Source organism: Petaurus breviceps, unplaced genomic scaffold (genome assembly GCF_028583685.1).
Source record: "Petaurus breviceps papuanus isolate PSGF00001 unplaced genomic scaffold, PetGlider_PUasm1.0 90294, whole genome shotgun sequence".
NCBI classification, from domain to species: domain Eukaryota; kingdom Metazoa; phylum Chordata; class Mammalia; order Diprotodontia; family Petauridae; genus Petaurus; species Petaurus breviceps.
The window spans coordinates 703,589-726,513 of NW_027187208.1; the positions used below are offsets into that span (position 1 = coordinate 703,589).

Below are 22,925 nucleotides of genomic sequence, written 5' to 3' on the forward strand. Positions count from 1 at the left end.
TCCCTTCCAGGCATACATCAAGTACCATTTGCTATGTAGGAACAATCAGATCCAAGCTTAAGGAAAATCATTTTGACAGCTGCTGTGCAGGATGGAGAGGGGAGAGACTTGAAGGAGGGACCAGTGAGGGGATTTTCCCAGTGTAGTTGTTTTCTAAAGAAGAGATAAAGAGGACAAGGACTAGCGGAGTGCTGTGTGAGAGCACAGAGCATGCTTCATAGCCAAGAGTGGTTATGGAGACAGGAATGGTGAAACGACAGTGTTGTCCTTGCTGGAGAGCTTGCCAGAGAGCAGCATGGGCCTTCAGCAGAGTCCCAACGAAGCAGAAGCCAATGATAGGAGGCGTTGCTTTGGAGATATCATTCCAAGGTCTTTTTATGTGCTATCTGGCCATCTGACTAGGAGTGATGTGCCAGTGAAAAGGGAGCTCTTTACCTGGAGGGCTGAGTCAGTATCCTAAAAATAAAAGAATAAGCTAAGGGGGAACCATTTGGAGATGATGTGAGAAGAGAGAGTGTGGAGGAGCATCCAGGCACAGGAAATGAACTGTCTCGGTCTAGTTTACATTGCCTCCGGGATAGCCTAACGCTCCTGGGATGGTGGCAAGTCCTTGCATTAGCTCCACCAATGGATGTCTTGCTGTGTTTTAAAATGTCTGTTGAATTGAATTGAATGGAGTTAAAAAATGTAATAGGTAGAGTGCTGAATATGAATTCAGGAAGACATGTGTTCAAATCCTCCTCTCCCTATAAAACTTATTAACTGTGTGACCATGTCACATCTCTCTTCCATAGTTCCCTTATTTGTAAAATATGTATAATAATAGCTGTACTCCCTACATCTTGGGCTTGTAGGGAAGTTCAGAGAAAGGATGTACGTAAAACATTTTACATCTGTTTAAAGTACTGTGTAAATGTTTTTTCAAAAAAATTATCTATGGAGAGGGATCAGCAGGAAGTGAAACTAACCAGCCAGCATCCCCAAGATGCTTATGGTGAAGGCGCAGACAGACCAACCAGAAGGGCTATCAACACACCTACCACACCTATCAGCAGATGTGTCTTATTCATGGCAACTTGAATTCTCCAGTAATATCACATAAGGCTTTGAATGGGCCCACGTGCCTGAAATTAGGCTCTCTTGTAGCACTAACCATCAGGCATCTCTGGACCAGCATACAGATGTGGGTACAGATGCAGGTATCAGTTGACTTTCCTTGAGGTGCAGAGGTCTCAGCAATGTGGAGCACAGATAGCTAGGTCCAGATGTCAGTGCCTTGTGCCTGCTGCTGGTGGAGCAGATCCAGGAGGCCCAGCCTCAGCTGAGCAGCCCTAGCATGTGTGGGCTGTGTGACTACCTGCTGAGCGTGGAAACAGATCAGCTGTGTTCAACTTCTAGTTTTTGTGACAGGATATCCTTATAGAGTCCCTGGATGAAGTAGCCGACAAAGTTAATTCTGCTTAAAAATAATCAGATATTGTCAAAAACTGATGTGAGATACAGCCTGCCAGTGCAATAGACTCTTAAACCAGCATGGGTTCTTAGATTTGGGACTAGAAGAGATTTTGGAGCCCATCTAGTCCTACCCTCTCATTTTATAAATGAGAAGATTGAGACCTGGAGAGGGACTTGCCCAAGGTCACTCAGGTAGTATCAGTGGTGGAATTGGAATCCAGAGCCAGTGTGCCTTCCATCGTGACCTGCTGCCCCTCGGAGATCTGGGATCTGGGTGGACTGTGACAAAATGCTGGCCTCTCTCAAAGTGGGGTCTCCATACCTCAAATGCAGCCTCAACTACAAGTAGGTTTCTAGCATTAGTGGAACTCTTCTCTGTCTGGGTTAACTTGTGGAAGAAGATAGTCAGGGCTGTGGTATGTGGGAGGGCAATGCAGCCTCTGAGAGGATGTTTGCCTCCCCACCACCAGTCCCTCCCATTGTGACTTTGACTTCATTAGTCTCTGCTTATAAAGATCTGGGTAGACCAAGATGGGGACCATGTTATTTCTTGCATTCACCCTTGAAATTCCACCTGCTTCTTTTCAAACTGGCACTTATTGAGGCTGACAGACATCTAGTGCCAGTGCCAACCGGTGAAGAGCCCAAACCAGTTCTGTCAAATACTAAGCAGGGTCCCAGAAGTAGATGAAAATGGTTGTAATAAAGACCACTAACTATCCCCTCCAAAACTAGCTGGTCATGAGAGAGACGCTACGAGGGGCTGAAGAACCTGAACAGTCTAACTGGCATTTGCTCAAACCTTACTGGACTCAAGATGCTGTTTTTCATCTGTCACCCTCCCAGATTGTCTTTGGATTGCTCACCTCCTAGTCGGGGCAGCTAGGTGGTTCAATGAATAGAGCAGTTCAGTGAATAGGACCTGAGTTCAAATTCTGCCTCAGACATCTAACACTAGCTGTGTGACCTTGGGCAAGTCACTTAACCTATATTGCCTCAGTTTCCTCAACTGTCAAGTGGGGAAAATAATAATACCTACCTCCCAGGGTTATCGTGAGAATCAAATGAGATAACATATATAAAGCTCTTTGCAAGCCTTAAAGTACTATTTAAATACTAGTTAGCTAGCTGGAGGAAATGAGAAGACCAGGTGAATACCTCCTGATAGTTCTTTTCTTGGAATTCCTGCAGGCACAGTCTCAGTCTTGGACAGCCTTGGTACTCTTAGAGCTAGGTTAGTAGAGCGGTCATAAAGTTCTGGTTCAGCAGTGCTCAAAACATCCCTGGTGTCTCTGATCCAAAAGGGAGTTGCAACTTGGGGTCTGGTGGCAAAGGACCACTCCAGGAAGCACAGGATGGTAGCTTTCCCTGGGTTCTATTCACTGTCTAGATAAGACCATACTGACCAACAGACTAAAAACCATTAGAAAGCGAGCATGGCAAATTATGTTCAGGCTACTTTGCCATGCCTCTCAGAGGTGTGGGCTCCTGGATCACTGGTGTAGGCAGGAACAGTCTGGTCAGATAGTCTCACTTACCCTCAGTGGTTTGTGGGGTTTCAAGTGCACTTGGTTTCACTGTACAAACTGGATCCATGAAATTCCAAAAGGCCTTGAAGTTCATCCACGTAAGAATTGACGAACCTAGTGATCAAGTGAGATCCACCTGTTCATCGAATACATTATAATCTTAAAGTGTCAAATATTTTTGGGTGCTTCAGTCTTCAGGGTCTGGGTCAGGGTCAGGAAGAGATTTTTGCAAGAGCTTCAGGGCACCTAGGAGTCATAAAGAGAAGAGAGACCTTTTCTCAAATGAATGAATGAAAAAGCATCTATCATGAACTACATCTGGGAGCTAGCATTCCAAGCCAGGAGGAGGTCTGCATGAAGCAGGGTCAGCAAAATCCTATGGAGAGAGATGAACAAAGCATTGGTAACTCAAGGAATTCATGTAAGCATTAAGCCTGAAATAGCCTCATTGTATGGCAGCGACAAGGTAGCCTTACTCTTCCCTCCTTGCTGCACTGTAGCCATACACCTGTGGGCCTACAGAGTTACTAAAAATCACAGTTCTTAGGCTATCTAGAAACATTAGCTTCACTGTTGTTCTCTGGATCTTTGGGCAGTGACCAAGCAGTTGACCCACTACCGGGGGAGCAGAATTTTAAGAATGTGGACCAAATTCACAGAACCGCAGGCTGAAAGAGACCCAAGAGGGCATGTAGGCCAACCCTACAGAACTGGAAATTTTCTCTACAACACCCACAAGCACAAGCCTCCAGAAAGAGAAGTAGCTCCTGGGGAAACCCATGCCACTTTGGGGCAGCTAGAGTCAATGGTTTGGTTTTCCCTTCATGAAACTAAAACCTGTCTCTGCAACTTCCACTTATTGCTACTTACATTTTAGATGAACTCTGACAAAAGCAGAGTACAACAGAATTATCACTTCCCTATTTCTGCACCCTATGCTTTCTATTAATGTCGCATAAAGTTCTCTTAGGTTTTATTTTGGGCGGGGGGTGCTGCCAAGTCATACTCTTGACTTCTATTGAACTTCAGGTTCACTAAGCTCTCCAAATTTTTTTCATATATTCTGAAGCCTAACAATGCCTCCCCCATACTATACTTTTGTAGCTGATTTTTTTTTAACCCAGGCATAGGAGTACATACAACAAATGTAGTCAGCATACCTATAACCTACAAGTTGGTACTAGTGGAGTAACAAAATTTCAGTGTATGGGCCTTCTCACAGACTCACAGAATTTCAGAGCTGAAAAGGACTTCAGAAGGCATATAGTCTAACTCTACTAGCCCAGGAATTCTCTCTAAAACGTTACCATTGGGGGCGGTTAGGAGGCACAGTGAATAGAACACCAGCCCTGGAGTCAGGAGGACCTGAGTTCAAATTTGACCTCAGACACTTAACACTTACTAGCCATGTGACTTTGGGCAAGTCAGTTAACCCCAATTGCCCTGCCTTCCCCTCTCCAAAAAAAAAAAAAATTAAAATAAAAAATTGTAGTCAACAATCACCAGTGACGTAGTAGTTGACACAGAGTATTTGCTGTGTGCCAGGCACTGTGCTAAGTGCTATTCCTTGACTTAAGGAGTTCCCAGTCTAAAGGGGGAGACCACAGTAAATAACTAGGGAATGCAAAATCTATACAGAGAAGATGGAAGGTGATCTCAGAAGGAAAGACTGTAGCAGCCTGAGTATCCAGGAAAGTGTCTGCAGAAAGTCAGAAAGTTCTCTCCCAGAGGCTCATTCTGGCATGGAGGTCACTGAGTTTTCAGAGGCTGCCCTAGAAGACCACAAGCCTTGGCAAGTTCCACCAAGTAAGAGAAGCTTTGAGAATGGTCTGAACAGACTGTCTACTGCCTGATAACCTGAACAGCTAAGTACAGAGAGGTTCATCACCAGCCGTTTAGCCATGAAGGGATGAATTCTTTGGTCCTGGCAGCCCATGGAACAGATAACAATACAAAATACCCCTAAGCACGAAACAGCTCCCTTCCTCCCTCCTTCCCTCCATTCCTTCCTTCCTTCCTTCTGCCCTTCTTTCCTCTTTCTCTCTTTCTTTCTCTTTTTCTAGGCTAGATCTCCCTATCTCACCCAGGCTTGAAAGGACCTTTAACCTGGTGGTTTCCAACCTGGGCCCCTTTCCCCTTGTAGGAAGCCTGATGGCCCCTGCTCCTGGGACCTCACCATATTGATGCTGAACTTAGTGTCAGCATTTGATGGGCTTTAGCCCTACTGTAGCTCAGAACTTCTGAGCTCACACAATCCACCCACCTCCACCACCCAAACAGCAGTAATTACTATGCTTGGTTCCTTTCTGTTTCCATGTTGATGATGGTAGACTGGTGGAAAAGAGATCATAGGACTAATAGCTCCAGAGCTAGGAGAGATCCCTCAAAGGTCAACTAGGCCAGTCTTTTCATTTTATAGAGGAGGAAGCAAAGGCCCAGGAAGGTAAGATTACTTGTCATGGACCATACACTAGCAACCACTGGCAGAGGCAGAAATTGTCCTACAAAGGCCACACTTGCTCCATTACACCATCTTGCCAGAGGGAACCAAGAATCACAGGTTTCAGACTATCTAGAATCATTAATTTAATTTTGCTAGGCAGCCAGGTGGTGCAGTGGATAGTGCAGGGCCTAGAGTCAGGAAGATCTGATTTCTAATCCAGCCCCAGACACTAACTAGTTGTGTGACCCTGGGCAAATTACTTAACCCTGTTTACTTTGGTTCCTCATCTGTAAAATGAACTAGAGAAGGAAATAGCAAACCCCAAATGGGGTCATGGGAAGGCAGACACAAATGAAACAAGTGAACAGCAAATTCTAAATTTGAATTTTCTGTTCAACATCTAACAAAAAAATCATACTCTTAGAGAAATTGGACCATATCCATATTGACCTTTCTTAATATAAATAAAATTGGAAGACCTAAAGGAGCTGCAACAAAAAGGAAGTTGCAACTATATGGTGGCTCAAGAATTTTTTCTTAAAAAGGAAAATGAAGGAATGAATAGAGTTGGTTTTGTCTTGTACCTGAGGACAGGAAGTATCATTTCATGATGATGATCATCTTGGTCTTTCTGTGCTTATTTTGAACATAAACAGAAGGACTATTCATGAAGAAAGCCACAACTTATTTTATCCTCATTGGTTATAGAGGCAGAAGGAGAGAAGTTCCATAAAAAAAAACTTAACAAGATTCTTCAAACCAAGTCAGCATATACCTTAGTCACTTTAGTGTGAAGGCAGGCCTAGGAGAGGGTAGTGGGAATTATCTTGAAAAGAGTGTTTCAGATCTGTTAGATGGAAGGGCCCAGAAGTTTACGAATTGCCCAGAGGCTTTAAAAATGCTTGGTTTCAGAAAGAGTTGGAAAGTAATAGCCATGATAAAGAACAACCAAAGCAAAAACAAACTAACAAATAAGGAGAAGAAAAGAAATAAGATTGACTATATGAATGCACATGGGGGTGACTTGATTGCTAATTCTGAAGTCATTTTGGACCCACTTCTCTGTGTATAATCAAATTATTGACTGGTTGGAGTACAATTTAAAATGAATACCTCATTAGGGTAGAAATTAGCAGAAGAGGTTATGTGCAATTGCAGTATTTCCTGTCACACTTTATATAAATGAGCTGTCAAGTCTGAGAAACGGGAAGTGGCCCTAAGGAGGGACATTGACTCTAGTTGTCATTACTTCTCATAGAAGGTTAACATAGTGGAATCTCACAATAAGTAGGGCAGTGGAACCAGGAGACCACATCACCAAGAGATGTTGGATCTCCTTGCTAGACAGGAGGACGTGAAGGTCACGTTACAGAGCTAAGCTGGAAAGCTCTTTTTTCCTCTTGAGAAAAGAGGTAGGCCAGTCATATAAGGGCAAAGGATAATAGATGTATTATGAGTGCTGCACTGGCACCCATGAAATGTAAAAAGACCAAGAGGAATTCCCTCCAGTAAATTGTATATCTATGCCAGAGGATCTGTGGGAGAACATAGGGAAAAAAATCGCTCAGGATAAGAATAGGTTGAGATCTTTACCAATGGAGGGAATATCCACATTGTGATCAAAGATCTATTAAATATTATACCAAATATGTCCATGATATTATTGTCAGACATTTTTAATAGGATCTATTGCTTCCTTTTTTATATCATAGACATTTCCAAAATTAGTTTTCTCCATGAGCTTCCCCTTGTTAAAAAAAGAAAAATACCTACAAACCAACTGACATATAGTGACCCATAGTGCCCTCCCCAACTCTTCTACCAAAAAGAAGGTGGTAAGGTCCCTTATGTCTTTTCAAGAACCAAGATTGGTCTATACAACTACTTAGTGTTAAAACTTCATTTTAGTGGGGTTTTAAAATTTTTTTTCACTATTGTAGTCATTATATATGTTGTCCCCTCTGTTCTGCTTATTTCACTGTACATTAGCTCATACAAATCTTGGTTTCTCTGAATTCCAGATATTTCTTTTTCATGGTGAAAGGATAAAATATTTTATTCATATTCTAGGATTTGTTCAGCCATTCCCATAGCCCTTGATGGGTACCCACTTTGTTTTCAGATTACCACACAAAAAAAATGATGCTAAGAATATTTTGGTATATAACTGTATCAGGTCTTTCTGTCTTTGATTTTTCTGTCCCATATGCCCAATAATAGAATTTCTGGGTATGAACAGTTTAGTGATTTTTCTGGAAGGAGTTTAGATTTTTTTCCCAGAATGGTTGAACTAATCCACAGTTCCATCAATAGTGTATAGTATATCCTATCTTCTTATAGTCCTTCTAATACTGACTGTATCTCTTATTATCCTTACCAATTTGCTCAGTAAGAGGTTTTCCACCAGTTATATGTAGGTCATCCCTATTACATTTCAAAACACTTGTTCAGAACACTGATACAGAGTAAAATGAGCACAACCAAGAGAACAGTTACTATTAGGGAGTAAAATGAGTAGAACTAAGAAACAATTTAAATGATGTCAACAATATTGTAAAGATAACCCACTTTGAAAATCTTAGGAATTCTGTTCAATACATATCTAGAGAACTTTTGATGAAATAAGCTAACCACCTCCTGATAAAGAGGGGATAAACTACAGAGTGTAGAGTGTGACATTTGGGGAAGGGTGGAGGGGGAAGAAAGGTGACGGGATATAGCTAATTCAGGAATTTGTTTTACTTGATTATACAAGTTTGTAATGGGATTTTTCTTCTCTTACTTTCTCATTGGAGGTTGGAGGGGGAGGTGAGAGGGAAAGAAGGCATATCTTCATATTTTTGAAAAAACTGAGGAGCAGATAGGTGGTGTAATGGATGGAGCATGGGCCCTGGGAGTTAGGAGGACCTGAGTTTCAAATATGGTCTCAGACACTTACTAACTGTATGACCTTTGGCAAGTCACTTAATCTCTGCCTGACTCAGTTTCCTCAGCAATAAAACGGGGATAATAATATAACCTACCTGTGAAAGTAGAATAGAACCTACTTCCCAGACTTGTGAGAGGATTAAATGAGATAATATTTGTAAAGCATTTAGCACAGTCTGACACATAGGAAGCATTTAATTAATGTTTGTTTCCTTCCTTTCTTCCTCCTACACTGCCCCCCCCATTAAAAAGAAAAGAACAAAACTGTTATAACAATATGAATAGTTAAGCAAATCAGATTCTCACATTGGCCATGCCCCCCAAAATATACATTTCAGTCTATTCCCTAAATCCTATCACTTTTCTGTCTGAAGGTGGGTAACATGCTAATCATTATTACTCTGGATATGTGGTTGTGGTAGGTCATTGCATTGATCAGAGTTCTTAAGCCTTTCAAAGTTGTTTGTCCTTATATATTGTTAGTATATAACTGGCTCCACCCACTTCACTGCATCAGTTCATGCAAATGTTTCCAGGTTTCTCTTAAACTATCCTTTTCATTTCTTACAACACAGTAGTATTCCATTATAATCATTTGTTAGTTTTCAATTTTGCCACCATGAAAAGAGCTGCTGGGGTGGCTAGGTGGTACAGAGGAGGCTAGGTGGCGCAGTAAGTAGAACACCGGCCCTAGAGTCAGGAGGACCTGAGTTCAAATTCAACCTCAGACACTTAACACTTACTAGCCACGTGAACTTGGGCAAGTCACTTAACCCCAATTACCCTGCCCCCCTCTCAAAAGGAAAACAAAACAAAGAGCTGCTATAAATATTTTTGTTCATAGGTTCTTCTTTCTTTGATCACTTTGGGATATTGATCTCTTAGTAATGGTGTTGCCAGATCAAAAGATATGCACAGTAACCTTGAAGCCATAGTTCTAAATTGCTTTTATTTATTTTATTTTTTTAAAGCAATTGGGGTTAAGTAACTTGCTCAAGGTTACACGGCCAGTTATTTTTGTGTGGGTGCCAAGTATCTGAGGCCGGAACTGATCCCAGGTCTCCCAACGCTGGGGGCTGGCACTCTTAGTCACTGCACCACCTGGCTGCCCCCTAAATTGCTTTTAGAATAGCTGCAACAATTTATAATGCCACCAACAATACATTAATATACCTATTTTCCTCAAGTCCCCTCCAGCATTTGTCATTTTCCTTTTTTGTCAGTTTTGTCGATCTGGATCTGATGGGTTCAAAGGGGAACCTCAGAACTGCCCTAAATTGCATTTTTCTAATTATTAGTGATTTGGAGTGGGTTTTTCCCCTGTTGATGGCTTGGCTTCCTTCCTACCTGTTTATGTCCTTTGACCATTTATCAACTAGGTAATGGCTTTTATTTTTACAAATATAAATCAGTTCCCTATATATTTTTAAAATGAAGCTATTACCAGAGGAACAATGCAAAGATTTTCCTCCACCCTAAGTTACTCTGTTCCCCTTTTATTGTAATTGTGTTGTTTCTATTCATGTGAAACTTATTAAATTAAATCATAACTGTCCATTTTGTCTTCTTTGGTTCTCTCTATTCCTTTTTGGTTATAAACACTTCTCTATCCATAGAACTGACAAGTAATTTCTTCCTTGCTCCTCTAATTAATTTGTGGTATCATCCTTTCTATCTAAGTCATGTATCTCTTTTGAGTTTATCTTGATATGTGGTGTGAGATGATGCTCTATACCTAGTTTTTACTAGACTGAATTCCAGTTTCCCAACAAGTTTCGTTGAGTTCTTACCCCTGTAAGATCAATTTAGATCAATTAAGCACTGAACTGTACCTCTCAAGATATTTTTAGATCGTTACTATTATCTATATATTATCTCTCTTCCCTCATTTTTTGTGTCATCTGCAAATTTGGTAATCATACCATTGATACCTTCATATAAATCAATGATAAAAGATTAAATAGCATAGAGTCCTAGGGCATTCTACTAGAGACCTCTCTCCTGGATTAACATTGTTTTATTACAACCAATTCCTTATCTTCATAACAACAATATCATCTTGCTCACATTTCTCTATCTTGTCTACAAAGATATCATGAGAGGATTTTCCAGATGCTTTGTTGAAAGCCAAATACACTGTGTTCATAGCATTCCCCTTCCAGTGCAATAAGTCTGCCAAACAAGTAAATGAGGTTAATCTGGCAGAACCCGATCTTAATTATGCTATGCTAATTATTTCTGATTTCCTTCTCACTTTCCAAATATCCACAAAACAACTTTACATAATACCCCAAAAAAGTTTGCAAAGAATTGAAATCAAACTGACCTCACCTTATTCTCCTTTTTGAAATTCAGGTCAATGTATGCCCAGATCCAGTCCTAAGAAACTTCTCCCCTTCTCAGTCATTTTTTCAGAGATCACTTAAAATAGTTCGGCAACTACATGCCCCAATTCTTTCAGTACCCTAGAATGTTTTTCATCTGGTGCAGGAGATATAAATTTATTGAAGACACTTAAGTGCTCTCATCCTGTATTCTCACTTAACTTAGGTTTCAGCTCTCTGTGAACTGTTTTCTTTTCTGTCCTTTTCAGTTTGGAGATCCTTTCCATTGGTAGAGAAAACAAGAAAGTAATCACCGATTAGCTTTGTCTTCTCCTATTTAGTAATGTTGATGTCTGGGGATGCCAAGCAAAAAGGCAACTAACTAGTTGTCTCCCTAAAGCTCCCTTTAGAAATGATTGATTGAACTCCTGAGCAACAAGAGAGCATTAGGGATAGTCTATTGACCCTGGTAATCAGTGAAATGGAGTTGTGGAAGCCAGACACTTGAAGGTTTCTTGGTGAAGTGTATTCAAAGCAGAATTTGAATACTTAGTATTGGAGTAAAGAGAATGTGTGGGAAGAGAGAGAGCAATTACCTAGCTAATTAGTGTGTGTAAAGAGTGAAGCTGTGTTGTCATTGGGTGTGAGTATGTGTTGTGAATGGGCATGTCATTTGGGTGTGAATGCCTGGGCAGTTTGAGAATACTTTCAGACTTTGAGTGTGGACCTTTAGAGGGTTCAAGCTATGATGAGCAAACTTCCATGTAGGGAACATAAGAGTAATTAATAATAATAATAACAACAACTGGTCATCTTCAAGAGCAAAGGATGAACAACAGAGTCATTAATAAGGATGGATGTGAAGGTGAGCATCATCAGCCTGTATTCAGCCTCCAAGCTTAGCTGTATGCTCATGGTAAATCCTTAGCTGGTGCTCATGGTAATCCCTATGGAGTAATTCCAAAATTTGGAACCTATGAGACTATAACACCGATATCTGATTGACACCATTTGGAGCTCCCTCCATGGGGAAAGAGAACACCCAATGTGGTACGAATAGGCTCAGAACCAGAGAAAGAGAGTGTATATCAAGCAGTGACCATCATCCATCCTGCATTCTTTCCTACCTCATATCTACCTTTTGGACCCAACATCACTAGGAAAAGTATTTTTATTATCCTTAGCATTACCACCAGCTTTAGCTTGTTCTTGGCTTTAGTGTTCCCAATGCATTTTTTCAGGCCTCTGACACTCTTTTATATTTTTAATCATGCTACAAATTTAAAAAGAAGGTATGCTTTAGATAGAAGGATTGCTTGAAAGTTCTCTTCAAAGAAGCGAATAATGTCATTGCTTGAGTTGGTTTTAGCATGCCCCCAAAGGCGACCAGAAAGAACATTCCATGGACTAGTTGTCAGTGTTCCTTAGAAGCATAAACAAGCAAACCACCATGAGGATAGTTGCAGCTTATGCATCAGCTTTGGTTTTGGAGGATGAAGAAACAGAGAGCTCTGTGAAGAAAGAGTTTGACAATTCTCCAAACTAAGTCATTGTGTACTTTGAGATCTGGTGTCTTGAGTATGAAGAAGAACACAGATAAGATGGTGAAAAATAATGTACTGAAAATGGTTCATTCCAGGGCAAGAAACAGAAGAAGGCAAGTCAGATCAATTAAATGAAGATTTAAGTACTTACTACAGTTAAGACAGATGCTAAGCACTGAGGTACTGTGCTGGAGAAGATTCACCTAAGGTTTATATAGCACCTACTATATGCGGGGCAGTATGCTAAGTTCTTTACAAATTTAAAAATCTCATTTTACTCTCACAACAGCTGTGGGAGGTATAGTCTATTATTGTCTCTATTTTACAAGGTGAGGAAACCAGCACAACCAGGTTTAAATGCCTTGCCCAGGGTCACACAACTAGTAAGTGTCTGAGGTCAGATTTGAACTCAGGTCTTCCTGACTCTAGGCCTAGCTTTCTATACACTGCACCACTTAGCTGCCCCCATATCCTAAAAATTTTCTTCAAAAGAAAGTGTTGGAAGATGTCAGACTTGGCAAGAACAAAATATGATTTAAAAAATTGTGTTTTAAGAGAAAATGACTGGTTACCAATTGAGCAATTATGTTGAAATTAGCACTCTATGTTAAGTCAAGTCGAGACAATGAGCATTTATTAAGCACTTACTGTGTACCCCGCATTGTGCTAAACACTGTGTATATACAAAGAGAGGCAAAAAACAAAGTCTCTTCTAATGGAAGAGATAACATGCAAACCTGCATTCAAGATGGAGACAGGTTAAAGTGGAGGTGACTGCAGAGGGAAGGGGCTAACACTGAGGGAGACCAGGAAAAGCCTTTTGCAGGAGAGGGCATTTGTGATGAGCTCTGAAGAAAGCCTCAAGGTAAAGCTGAAGAGGGAGAGAATGTCAGATTTCAGGGGACAGCCAGAGAAAAGGCAGATTCAGGAGACAGAGGACCACTCAGCTAGCATTCATTAAGCGCCTGATATGTTCCAGGCACTGTGATAAGTGCTGAGCATTGACACACACACACACACACACACACACACACACACACACAGAAGCAGGGAACAAAACAAAACAATTCCTGCTATCAGAGAGCTCACAGATATAATGAGGGAGACAACATACAGTCAAACCATGTTCAAACAAGAGATAAAAGAAATTGGGTACAGTCTCAGAGGGAACATCTTACTAACTGGTTGAAGTAAGATCAAAACAAATACCAAATTATAAAGATAATTAATGATAAGAAGGTGACACAGTGAAGGATTTTATAGCTCAAATTCAACCTGTTTAATACCTTAAGAAAAAAAAAAAGGAAATGAATAGTATAAAAGACTTGGACCCTGATTATCATCATTTTATAGAGAAGAATGAAAAGCAGTTGCCAGAGTAACAAAGCAGAAAGAGACCAGAAATCATCCCACCCTGCTGAGACTTAGTTTCTTTGATAAGCACTGAGAATGATGCTTAACTCTGATGGATCTGAGGGACCACCACAGTAAAAAACAAGGGGGCTGGACTAGATGATCTCTGAAGTTTTCTCCAGATCTGAAAGCTGTAGTTCTGTGTTTGTACTCCTCTCTACTGATGCAGTGTAGAATCCTTCAATATTTGCCTATCCCATGGGGCTTTTGTTCATATCCTTCCACAAAACCTCTACTTGGCATTTACCCAAAATGCTTGGTGGGACTGTCGCTCTAGATCTTTGCATAGCTGTTGATGGATCCCAATTCTAACTATGTGACTGGCCCATTTTTTTTCCTAGTGATACATTTGCTCTGATGACACCTTACATGCCACTCCTATTCAACAATTCTAAATTTATAATATGTTGCAAGCCTCTGATGTCTACCTAGCATATGCCTCTCCAATTCCCTTTTAGTGAACCTCAAATTTAATTCTTTGAAAACCATGGAATTCTATGATTTGCAATAAAAAATAACACCAGAAGAATAATATTGTTTTTAAAAAGATGAGCCTATATTCCATGGGAAAAAATATTAGTTTAACTTTGTTCAGTGGCCAGCTGTAATACATCATATTTTGGATGTATACTGCATGCATCCAAAAGGTGCAAGACACAAGTTCTATGTGAGGTCCAAGGAGGAACAATACTTTGGATGAGCACCAGCTTTTGATGTCTTAACAGGGCTCAGTGTTCTGGTGCCAGCCTTGTGGCCTTGTAGCCTGTATCTCTGAAGATTCTCTCTTGACACAGAGTTACACATTGGGAACTTTTCTCACTCTCTTGGTGTTTAACCTCTGCCTCAGAAACCTAGGATAATGTATGTGTGATACTATTGCCCATTGTGTTGAGATACACAATTCACAATGTTACACAGTAAAGTTTTATTTAAGAAGATGAGACTTAACAATTGTCTGCATCAGAAAAAAAAAAAAGCCCAATGTAAGAGATGATGAATGTTAGTTCATATTTCTTCTTTGGAAAACTTTGCTCAATCTTTTGATGACATTAATTGGAAAATGCTTCAGTCTTAGTGATTGGTATGAGGTCCTATGTGTTTTGGATGTCAGATGTTTATTAGAGATGCCTATTTATTTTTTCTCTCTCAGGTGATATCTTTCTTGTGGCTGTTATTTATTTTATTTGTGCAAAAGTTTTGGTTTTAAATAAAGTAGTTTATTTCATCTCACAGCATTTCTCATGTCACAACTGGTGAGTAAATCTGCTATGTAGCATTTTGAGAGATATGACCTTTTTTTTTTCATTTTGTGACTTTTTAATATTTAGTTCTTTTGTCCATTGGGGATTTCCATGGTTGCTATGCGAAATCCATTTTCCTGTTAGATATCTATCCAGTTTTTTTCTAGAATTTTTTGTTGAATAGAAAATACTTTTCCAGCTTTAAAAAAAAAATAAGGAGAAAAATCTTTGAATGAGCTCTTAGAAAGTAAAAGTGAGTGTTTTCCTCTTTGAACTCTTTGGAGTACCTGCATAGTAATGACAAAACTGAGTCAAAAGATATGCACAGTTTAGTGGCTTTGAGGGCATAATTCCAAATTGCCATCTCTCTTTTAACTAACAAACAAGGGAGTGAAATATAATGTAAGTGTAGGTTGCATGTGACGCTTGTATGTGGCTCATGTGACACTTGGTAAGGCATGTGCCATGAGCCACTGTGGTAAATACATAGCCTGTTACCAACTCATGGGCCACCTTCCTCAGGCTTAGATAAGGTGTTAATGTAGTAATTTTCTTTTCCATGTACCAAATATGCTTAGTCAAGCAAAACAAATCCAAACATTTGCCATGTCCAAAAATGTCTATGCCTGCAGCTTGATCCCATCACCTCTCTGTCAGGTCTTCCTCTTCAGTCCTCTGGGTTACATTTCATTGATCAGAGTTCTCAAACCCTTCAAAGTTGTTTTTCTTTAATATATTGCCATTACTGCATCAAATGTTCTCTTGGTTCCACATCTATTCATAGAAGTCTCCTCAAGCTTCTCTGAAACCACCCTTTTTTGTCATTTCTTATAGTAAAGTAGTATTTTATTACATTACCAGAGCACCAGGCAGCCCCCTCTGTCCTGCTTTCTCCTCTGGTCCTGTCCCACTCCTAGAAGACAAAACCAGTGTTGTCCTCAGGCATGCCAGAGGGTGCTAAAATATATCTTCCTTTTTGCTGTGAGGGAAAGACTTCCCTGCTGTTCCCCATCATCAAACAAGCAACAGAATTGTGAAGCATTTACTAAGCGCTAGGAATACAAATGCAGAAGTGAGACAGCCCCTAGCCTCTAGTGAAGCAACATCGAATTTCCACAAGAGCCCACTCCCCTTTTCTGCTGGGGAATGAAGTATGTGAGAACTGAAGATATATGAAGTACTGACCTCCAGGGCCATCCTGGGGGCACACATCGGACACTTCAGGTCCCATGAGGACAGTATAGCTTGCACCAGGGACAAGGGTTTGGAGTGCACAGCAATGATCATAATTGACTCTGGCTCCTGGCTTCCTGCCAGATGAATCTAGCTGTTTATTATTCAACAGGCTGCTCCCAGAATCTCCCTGGGCTGCACATGAGGTTAGCTTCTTCCTGATCTCCTGATATGCAGTGAGAAACCTTCAAGAATCAGAGGAAGAGGCCACTATGAAGCACTGTGTCCAGTCCTTTAAAAGTTTTGCTGGTATAAATCAGGGTTCCCTTTATGGTAGGGCCCTTAAAGGCATGTCCAGCCCTGCACTTCATTATCTCTTTGGCACCCAAGATTCAGAAAATTGAGGAGAAAGAAAATAAAGGCAATGAAACCAGAAGCTACTGTGATCAGAGTTCCATAGGGACTGGAACCCAGGAGAATAGAACCTTATAAGAATGCTGCCTTAGCCTTATAGTAACTCAAGTGTGAGGCTGATCTATGTGAAGACTTAACACATAATGACTGAACATATGCAGACTTTGAATCATGGGGCCTGAGTTTTGTGGGGGTAGAGTTCCAACTCAGGCCTCTTGCTTGGCTCTCAGGCTCAGACCTGGGCCTCTCCTTCTCTCTGTTTCCTCAGGCCCTGGCTCGGAGCTATTCTTGCTACACCCTCACTCCGGAGAGCTGAGCACAGCTGGGCCCCTGAGTCGATTGGAGAGGCCCCACTATGTACTAACAGTGAATGCTCAGGACCAGGGCAGCCCCCCTAGAAGCACCAGCCTCCAGCTGCTCCTGCAGGTACCTAAGCCACCAGTCCCCCAAACCTCAGAAGTCAAAGCTTCCATTGCGCCAGCTCCAAACCCCCATTTACCAACCTCAAGCCTCCCTCCCCACAATCTTAAATCCCAGTCTCATCATTTCTAGCTCCCCCCAATTCCCAAACCTCTCATTCCTAACCTCCTATCTACCATCTCAACTCCAAATCTCCCAAACCAACTGTCTCCAAGCCCTCTGCCCCAAATTCTTTATCCTTCTATCTTTAAACCTCTTGGGCCCCTTTACCCTTAAACCACCATCTCTCTGTTTCCATGCCCTGCATCTCTCAACCTTATATCCCTCTGTCCCCAAACCCCCAACCCAGCACAACTTCTCTTGGCAGGTGCTGCCCCGGACCAGATCCCCAGTAGCTCCTGATGCTCCAGCAGCCCCAGCAGTGCTGACACTGACAGCAGGAGAGGGGCTTCAGCCAGGCTCCCTGCTAGGATCGGTGGCACTTCCAGGGGCCCCCCAAGGGGTACTTACCTACACACTGGTGGGTGGAGGTGACCCTGAGGGCACATTTGCATTGGATGCAGCCACAGGTCAGCTGTATCTGGCCAGGCCCCTGGACTTTGAAGCAGGGCCAGCATGGAGAGCCCTGACTGTGAGGGCTGAGGAGGTGGGTGGGGGTGCTCCAGTTTACCCTGCTGGGCCTCGGCTGCTGCGTGTGGAGCTTCGTGTGGAGGATGAGAATGAGCATGCACCTACCTTCTCCCGTGACCCACTGACTCTGGCACTGCCTGAGAACCCGCCCCCAGGAGCTGCCATCTACACATTCCAAGCTGCAGACGCAGATGGGCCTGGTCCAAATAGTGATGTGCGGTACCGCCTGCTGCGCCAGTCGCCCCCCATCCCTGCCTTGCGACTGGATCCCCGCACTGGTGCTCTCAGTGCCCCCAGGGGCCTGGACCGCGAGGCCACACCTGCCCTGCTCTTGCTGGTGGAGGCCACTGATCAGGCCCGGAACATCAGCCTGCGCCGCAGCACTCGTGTCTCAGCCAGAGTGTTTGTGACAGACGAGAACGACAACGCGCCCGTCTTTGTCTCACCCCCTACCACCCTTCTTCCTGAGGATCAGCCACCTAATTCCGTGGCCCTCTACGTGGTGGCCCGTGATCCAGACCTGGGCGAGGCTGCCCGCCTCTCCTACCAACTGGCAGCTGGCAACAGTGACGGATGCTTTCACTTGCATCCTAGCACTGGTAAGTGTGTGAGTGAGGCAGAGATGAGAGGTGCAGTTCATGGGGGTAGCAGGGACGGGCTGGAGGCAGGCACCAAGACAGAGGGACTAGGGGCTAACCCTGAACACTTGCTGTCACCCTCAGGTGCACTGTCCATCACACGACCCCTAGACCGGGAGCAGCAAGCTGAACACATGCTGACTGTGGTTGCCTCAGACCATGGTTCCCCTCCCCGGTCAGCCACTCAGTTGCTGACAGTCAGTGTGGTTGACGTCAATGATGAGGCCCCCACCTTCCCACAGGCAGCGTACCATGTCCATGTGCCTGAGAACCGTCCACCAGGCACCACTGTGCTCACCTTGCATGCCACCGACCCTGACTTGGGTACAGTGCATGGGGACAGAGGCAGAATCAGGAGGGAGACCAGCATGGGAATAGTGAATGCCTTGGGATGGGGCAGTGAGAAGAGGAGGGGTGCAATAGTAGGGTATTGGGAGGAAAGCACTGGGGAATGGAGACCTGGGAAGAATAGTGGTTGGAAGTGGATGGTAGAATTGAGATGGGAAGATGGGGGTGGAGGAAACACGACAAGTGTGAGGGAGCTGGGGCTTGAAACAGAATCTCGAAAGCTAGAGATGAGAGAAGTCATGTCATCCCCTCTCCCCAAACACACACTGATCGATTCCCTCTCTACCAAGGTGTTAATGGACAAGTGACATATGGTGGTGTCTCTGGTGACACCTTCTCCCTGGACCCAAACACTGGGGTCCTTACTACTCGACAGATGCTGGACCGAGAAGAGCAGCAGGACATCAACCTAACTGGTATGGGAGTTGGAAGGGATGCTGGGGACTTGCATGATGAGTGTGAGGGTGTCTGCAGGTGCTGAGGCTGTGATTGACAAAGTCCATAGTGAGCATGACCCTTTGTAACAATGAGCATCACTTCCTTCACGGCAGACCAGACTAACACCATGTCTGGTTTTCTCCTGTAAGGGCATCATGGGGTATGTGGCACCTGCCCCTGTTGAGCCAGGTCTCTGACCTGGAAGGGACAGTGAGGAGAAAGATTTCTTATAATGGCCAGAGGCATCATAATATAAAAGAAAGAGCCCTGGACAAGCCAAGAGACCAGGGTTCAAGTGTTGGGTCTGCTATTAATTCTCTGTATAAGTCCCTTCTCTCAGAGTCTCAGTTTTGTGAAGGGATTGGACTAGCTTAAGGCCCCTTCTGGCTCTGAATCATTTGGAACCAGTTTGGGATGTCAAGTGGGAGGCAAGTCCAAGTATTTTGGTCTGGTCAGAAATTTAGCACAGTTATAGAGAAATTACCTGGGAAGAAAGTGCCCTTGGGGATTTCCAATCACAATGGTATACTTTAGATCATTCCACAGTCCCATGTAACTGTTCATTCTGAATTATGAGGCCAGTCTGAAGAACACTAGGGAAGTTTCACTTAAAAGCCATCCCTGCTTCCGTCTTGCAAACACCCATCGATTGATTATGACCTCCCAAATTAGTGCACTGAGAAGCACACCTGTGCTTCTGGCCTGCCCTTAGTCCTGTCCCCTCTCCCACAAGGCAGGATGTGCTGGCCCTTTTCTGGGTCATGTTCAGAGGCACAGGATTGTAGAGTTGGAAGGGACCTTAGCAACCCTTTGGTTGAACTCATACCCAAAAAAGAAATTCACAGTATGACAGATAAGTCATGCTGGACATTCTCCACGATAATGCAAAAACCTTTGTGGAGGACCTATGTCCTTGTTCTGTACCACGATTAATATTTGTAATGTCAAACAAGAATATTATGCTTTTTTTAGTAACCAGCGGTTACCTTTAAGCCAGAGAACTGCTAAGCTTTCTTGGATATGCTCTGAGACTCTGAACAGTTTCTTCCTCCTTCTCTAGCTATAGAAAGCAGTAGGATTTTGTAGCTTCTTCTCAGTCAGCTTTCCAAATAGGAGGGAATTTTCCTTTGTCCAAACAACTAACCATATGAGCAGCTAGGTAGTCCAGTGGCTAGAGTGCCAAGCTTGGAGTCAGGAAGATTAATTTTCCTGAGTTCACATCTGGTCTCAGACACTTACTAGCTGTGTGACCCTGGGCAAGTTACTTAACTCTATTTGCCTCAGTTTCCTCATCTGTAAAATGAGCTGGAGAAGAAAAGGGCAAACCACTCTAGTATCTTTGCCAAGAAAACCTCAAATGAGTTCACAGAGAGTTGGACATAATTGAAAATGATCTAACAACAACAAACAGCTTCCAGCAGAGCTATGTCTCTTCTCATAGCAAACGCAAAGCTTCTGTTTTACCCTCTGTTTCTCCCTCTCAAACCAGAAAGAGCAATGCAAGCAAACCCCTGAGAGGCTTCCTCTTAGGCCGTAGAGAATAAAAAATATGCCATGAAACTGTGTTAAATTAAACCAATTCCATCAGCTCCTTTATTTGTCTTACTTATGAGGCAGTTAGGAATTTGTTAGATAGTCTCCTCCACTAACATCTTCTGCCATGTTAACTCTTCTGGCACTTGCTCCTGGGGGTGGGGAGGGGGGAAGCCCCACATCTAGTTTCTGATGATACCCATTCCATTGCTTAGCAGCTAGATGTGCTCCAGTTCCTTTATGCTTCAAGGAGGTAACTCCCAACTCCAGGTAGCCGTGTATCTCTTTTGAGTCCCAACACTTTGGTTGCCTTTCAGATTGGGCATTACCAGAGTCTAATGCAGTCATTAAAAACACAGAATCTCAGGGACCTCAGTAGACATCAAATTCAACCTACACCTAAATTTTAAAAAATCCCTCTGTCACATGAAGTTGACATCAAGCCCCTGTTTGAAGGCTTGGGAACTTTCTGTTTACCAAGGCACCCCATTCCCCTTTTTGACAGTTTAATCTCATTAGTTTTTCTCAAATGAGACAAATTTGGTTAGTTAGTTTGTCTTGTGGTCTCATTTGATCCACAGAACAGCCCTGTAAGGAGGACTAGGACAAATTGTATAATTCCCATTTTGAATACGCGGAATCTGAAGACCAGGTGGGTCAATGACTCACCGGGAGTCATACAGCTCGGTGAGAGAGCCAGAGGCAGAATCTGACTCTCCTGACTCCTGAGGAGCTCACTCCTTCTCTTAAAGATATGCTATTCACCCCCCCCCCCAATGAGCATTTATTAAGCACTTAATATTTGCCAGGCATTGTACAAAGTGCTGGAAATATGATCTCATCCTCACACCCACCCTGGTGGGGAGGGGGTGCTATTATTATCCCCATTTTACAGATTAGGAAACTGAAGCAGATAAGGGTTAAAATGTGACTTGCCCCAAGTCACAGAGCTAGGAAGTGTCTGAGGTCGGATCTGAACTCATAACTTACTAATTCCATCAAGTGTTCTAACCACTGTACCACCTAGCTATAATAGGTATATGCTTGAGATTGTGTGTTTTGTATGTGTGTGTATGTGTATGTATATATTATGGGCTTAGTGTAGAACTATGTCAGAACTCAAGAGACAGCAGTGTGATTTATAATTAATGCTTTGAGCATGATTTATATATGAACATACATATATACATATATATGTATGTATGTATGCAGGTGCATGCCTGGACATACTTATATGTTTATGAGGGCATATTTGTGTTTGTGTATTTGTATATTACTGTTTTGGGAAGCCTGGAGATGATGGAATATGTACTACTTCTGTTGCTGTTACTGTTCAGTCGGGTCTGACTTTTTGTGACCCCGATTGGGATTTTTTTGGCAAAGATACTGGCTTGGTTTGTCATTTCCTTCTCCAGCTCACTTTAAAGATGAAGAACTGAGGCAACAGGGTTAAGTGACTTGCCCAGGGTCACACAGCTCATAAGTGTCTGAGGCCAGATTTGAACTCAGGAAGATGAGTCTTCTTGACTCCAGAGCTGGCACTCTAGCCACTGTGCCACCTAGTTGGCCCAGACTATGTGCTAAACATGGTGCAAAAACACATATCCAGGTGCATGCTTGGCCATATCTGTGCATTTGAGTGGGGTACATTCTTATATGTATGGAAGTATGTTACTGAGGTATGCCCCTGTGATGGGGATTCACCACCTCTTCTCTCCCAGGTGCCTCTCAATGCATGCACATGTGTGTAGGTGCATGCTGAACAGCTGAGGTCAGGGGTCTGTCACAGTTGTAGTTACTGGATGGGATCTGTGCTAAGTACAGCATATACCTGTAGTGTATGACCAGGATAGGGGCTCACTGGCCCCACTTAGCTGTACCTGCCTGCATGTATATATTGGTGGGTATGTGACTGTGTGTGCATGCATATGCCTAGGGCACCCCGCTCTAGTTTGTATAGAATCTGTGCTGAGTACAGTATATATCTACAGTGTATGCCCAAGATGGGGGATCTCCACCCCTGCTGAGCCATGTGTCAGTGCATGTGACTGTGGAGGATGAGAATGACCACGCACCAGCCTTTGGGAGTTCCCACCTCTCCCTGGAGGTTCCTGAGGGCCAGGATCCCCAGACATTGACCGTGCTTAGGGCTTCAGATCCTGATGTTGGCCCTAATGGGCAGATTAACTATCAAATACTGAGTAAGTCATATCAAAACTCGGGGCCTAAGGCCTTCCTTACAACATGGGTTCTTTGGGACCCTTAAGGTCACCATACAACCTTCCTGCATCATGCCCATGAAACTGCTTTCTGCCTCCCCATTACCTGCCATAACCCCATTCCACAGGACCACATTACTCTACCCCATTCCTACAGAATACCTTCCAATCTCCACATAGGATTCCTTCCCACCTTCCCTTCTTCCCAGGTCCCTCCACTCCAAACTAATCATTT

General features: G+C 42.9%; 1 protein-coding gene across 2 annotated transcripts in view; it reads left to right on the top strand.

The window, feature by feature from the left end:
- Nucleotides 1-22,925, top strand: part of DCHS1 (dachsous cadherin-related 1) — an 81,310-nt gene that overhangs the window by 44,828 nt on the left and 13,557 nt on the right. For both annotated transcript variants that reach the window (XM_069107856.1, XM_069107857.1), the window contains exons 9-13: nt 16,733-16,890; nt 17,252-18,113; nt 18,237-18,476; nt 18,791-18,916; nt 22,463-22,672. In XM_069107856.1, the coding sequence (XP_068963957.1) occupies nt 16,733-16,890; nt 17,252-18,113; nt 18,237-18,476; nt 18,791-18,916; nt 22,463-22,672 (1,596 nt within the window). The remainder of the gene's footprint in view (nt 1-16,732; nt 16,891-17,251; nt 18,114-18,236; nt 18,477-18,790; nt 18,917-22,462; nt 22,673-22,925) is intronic.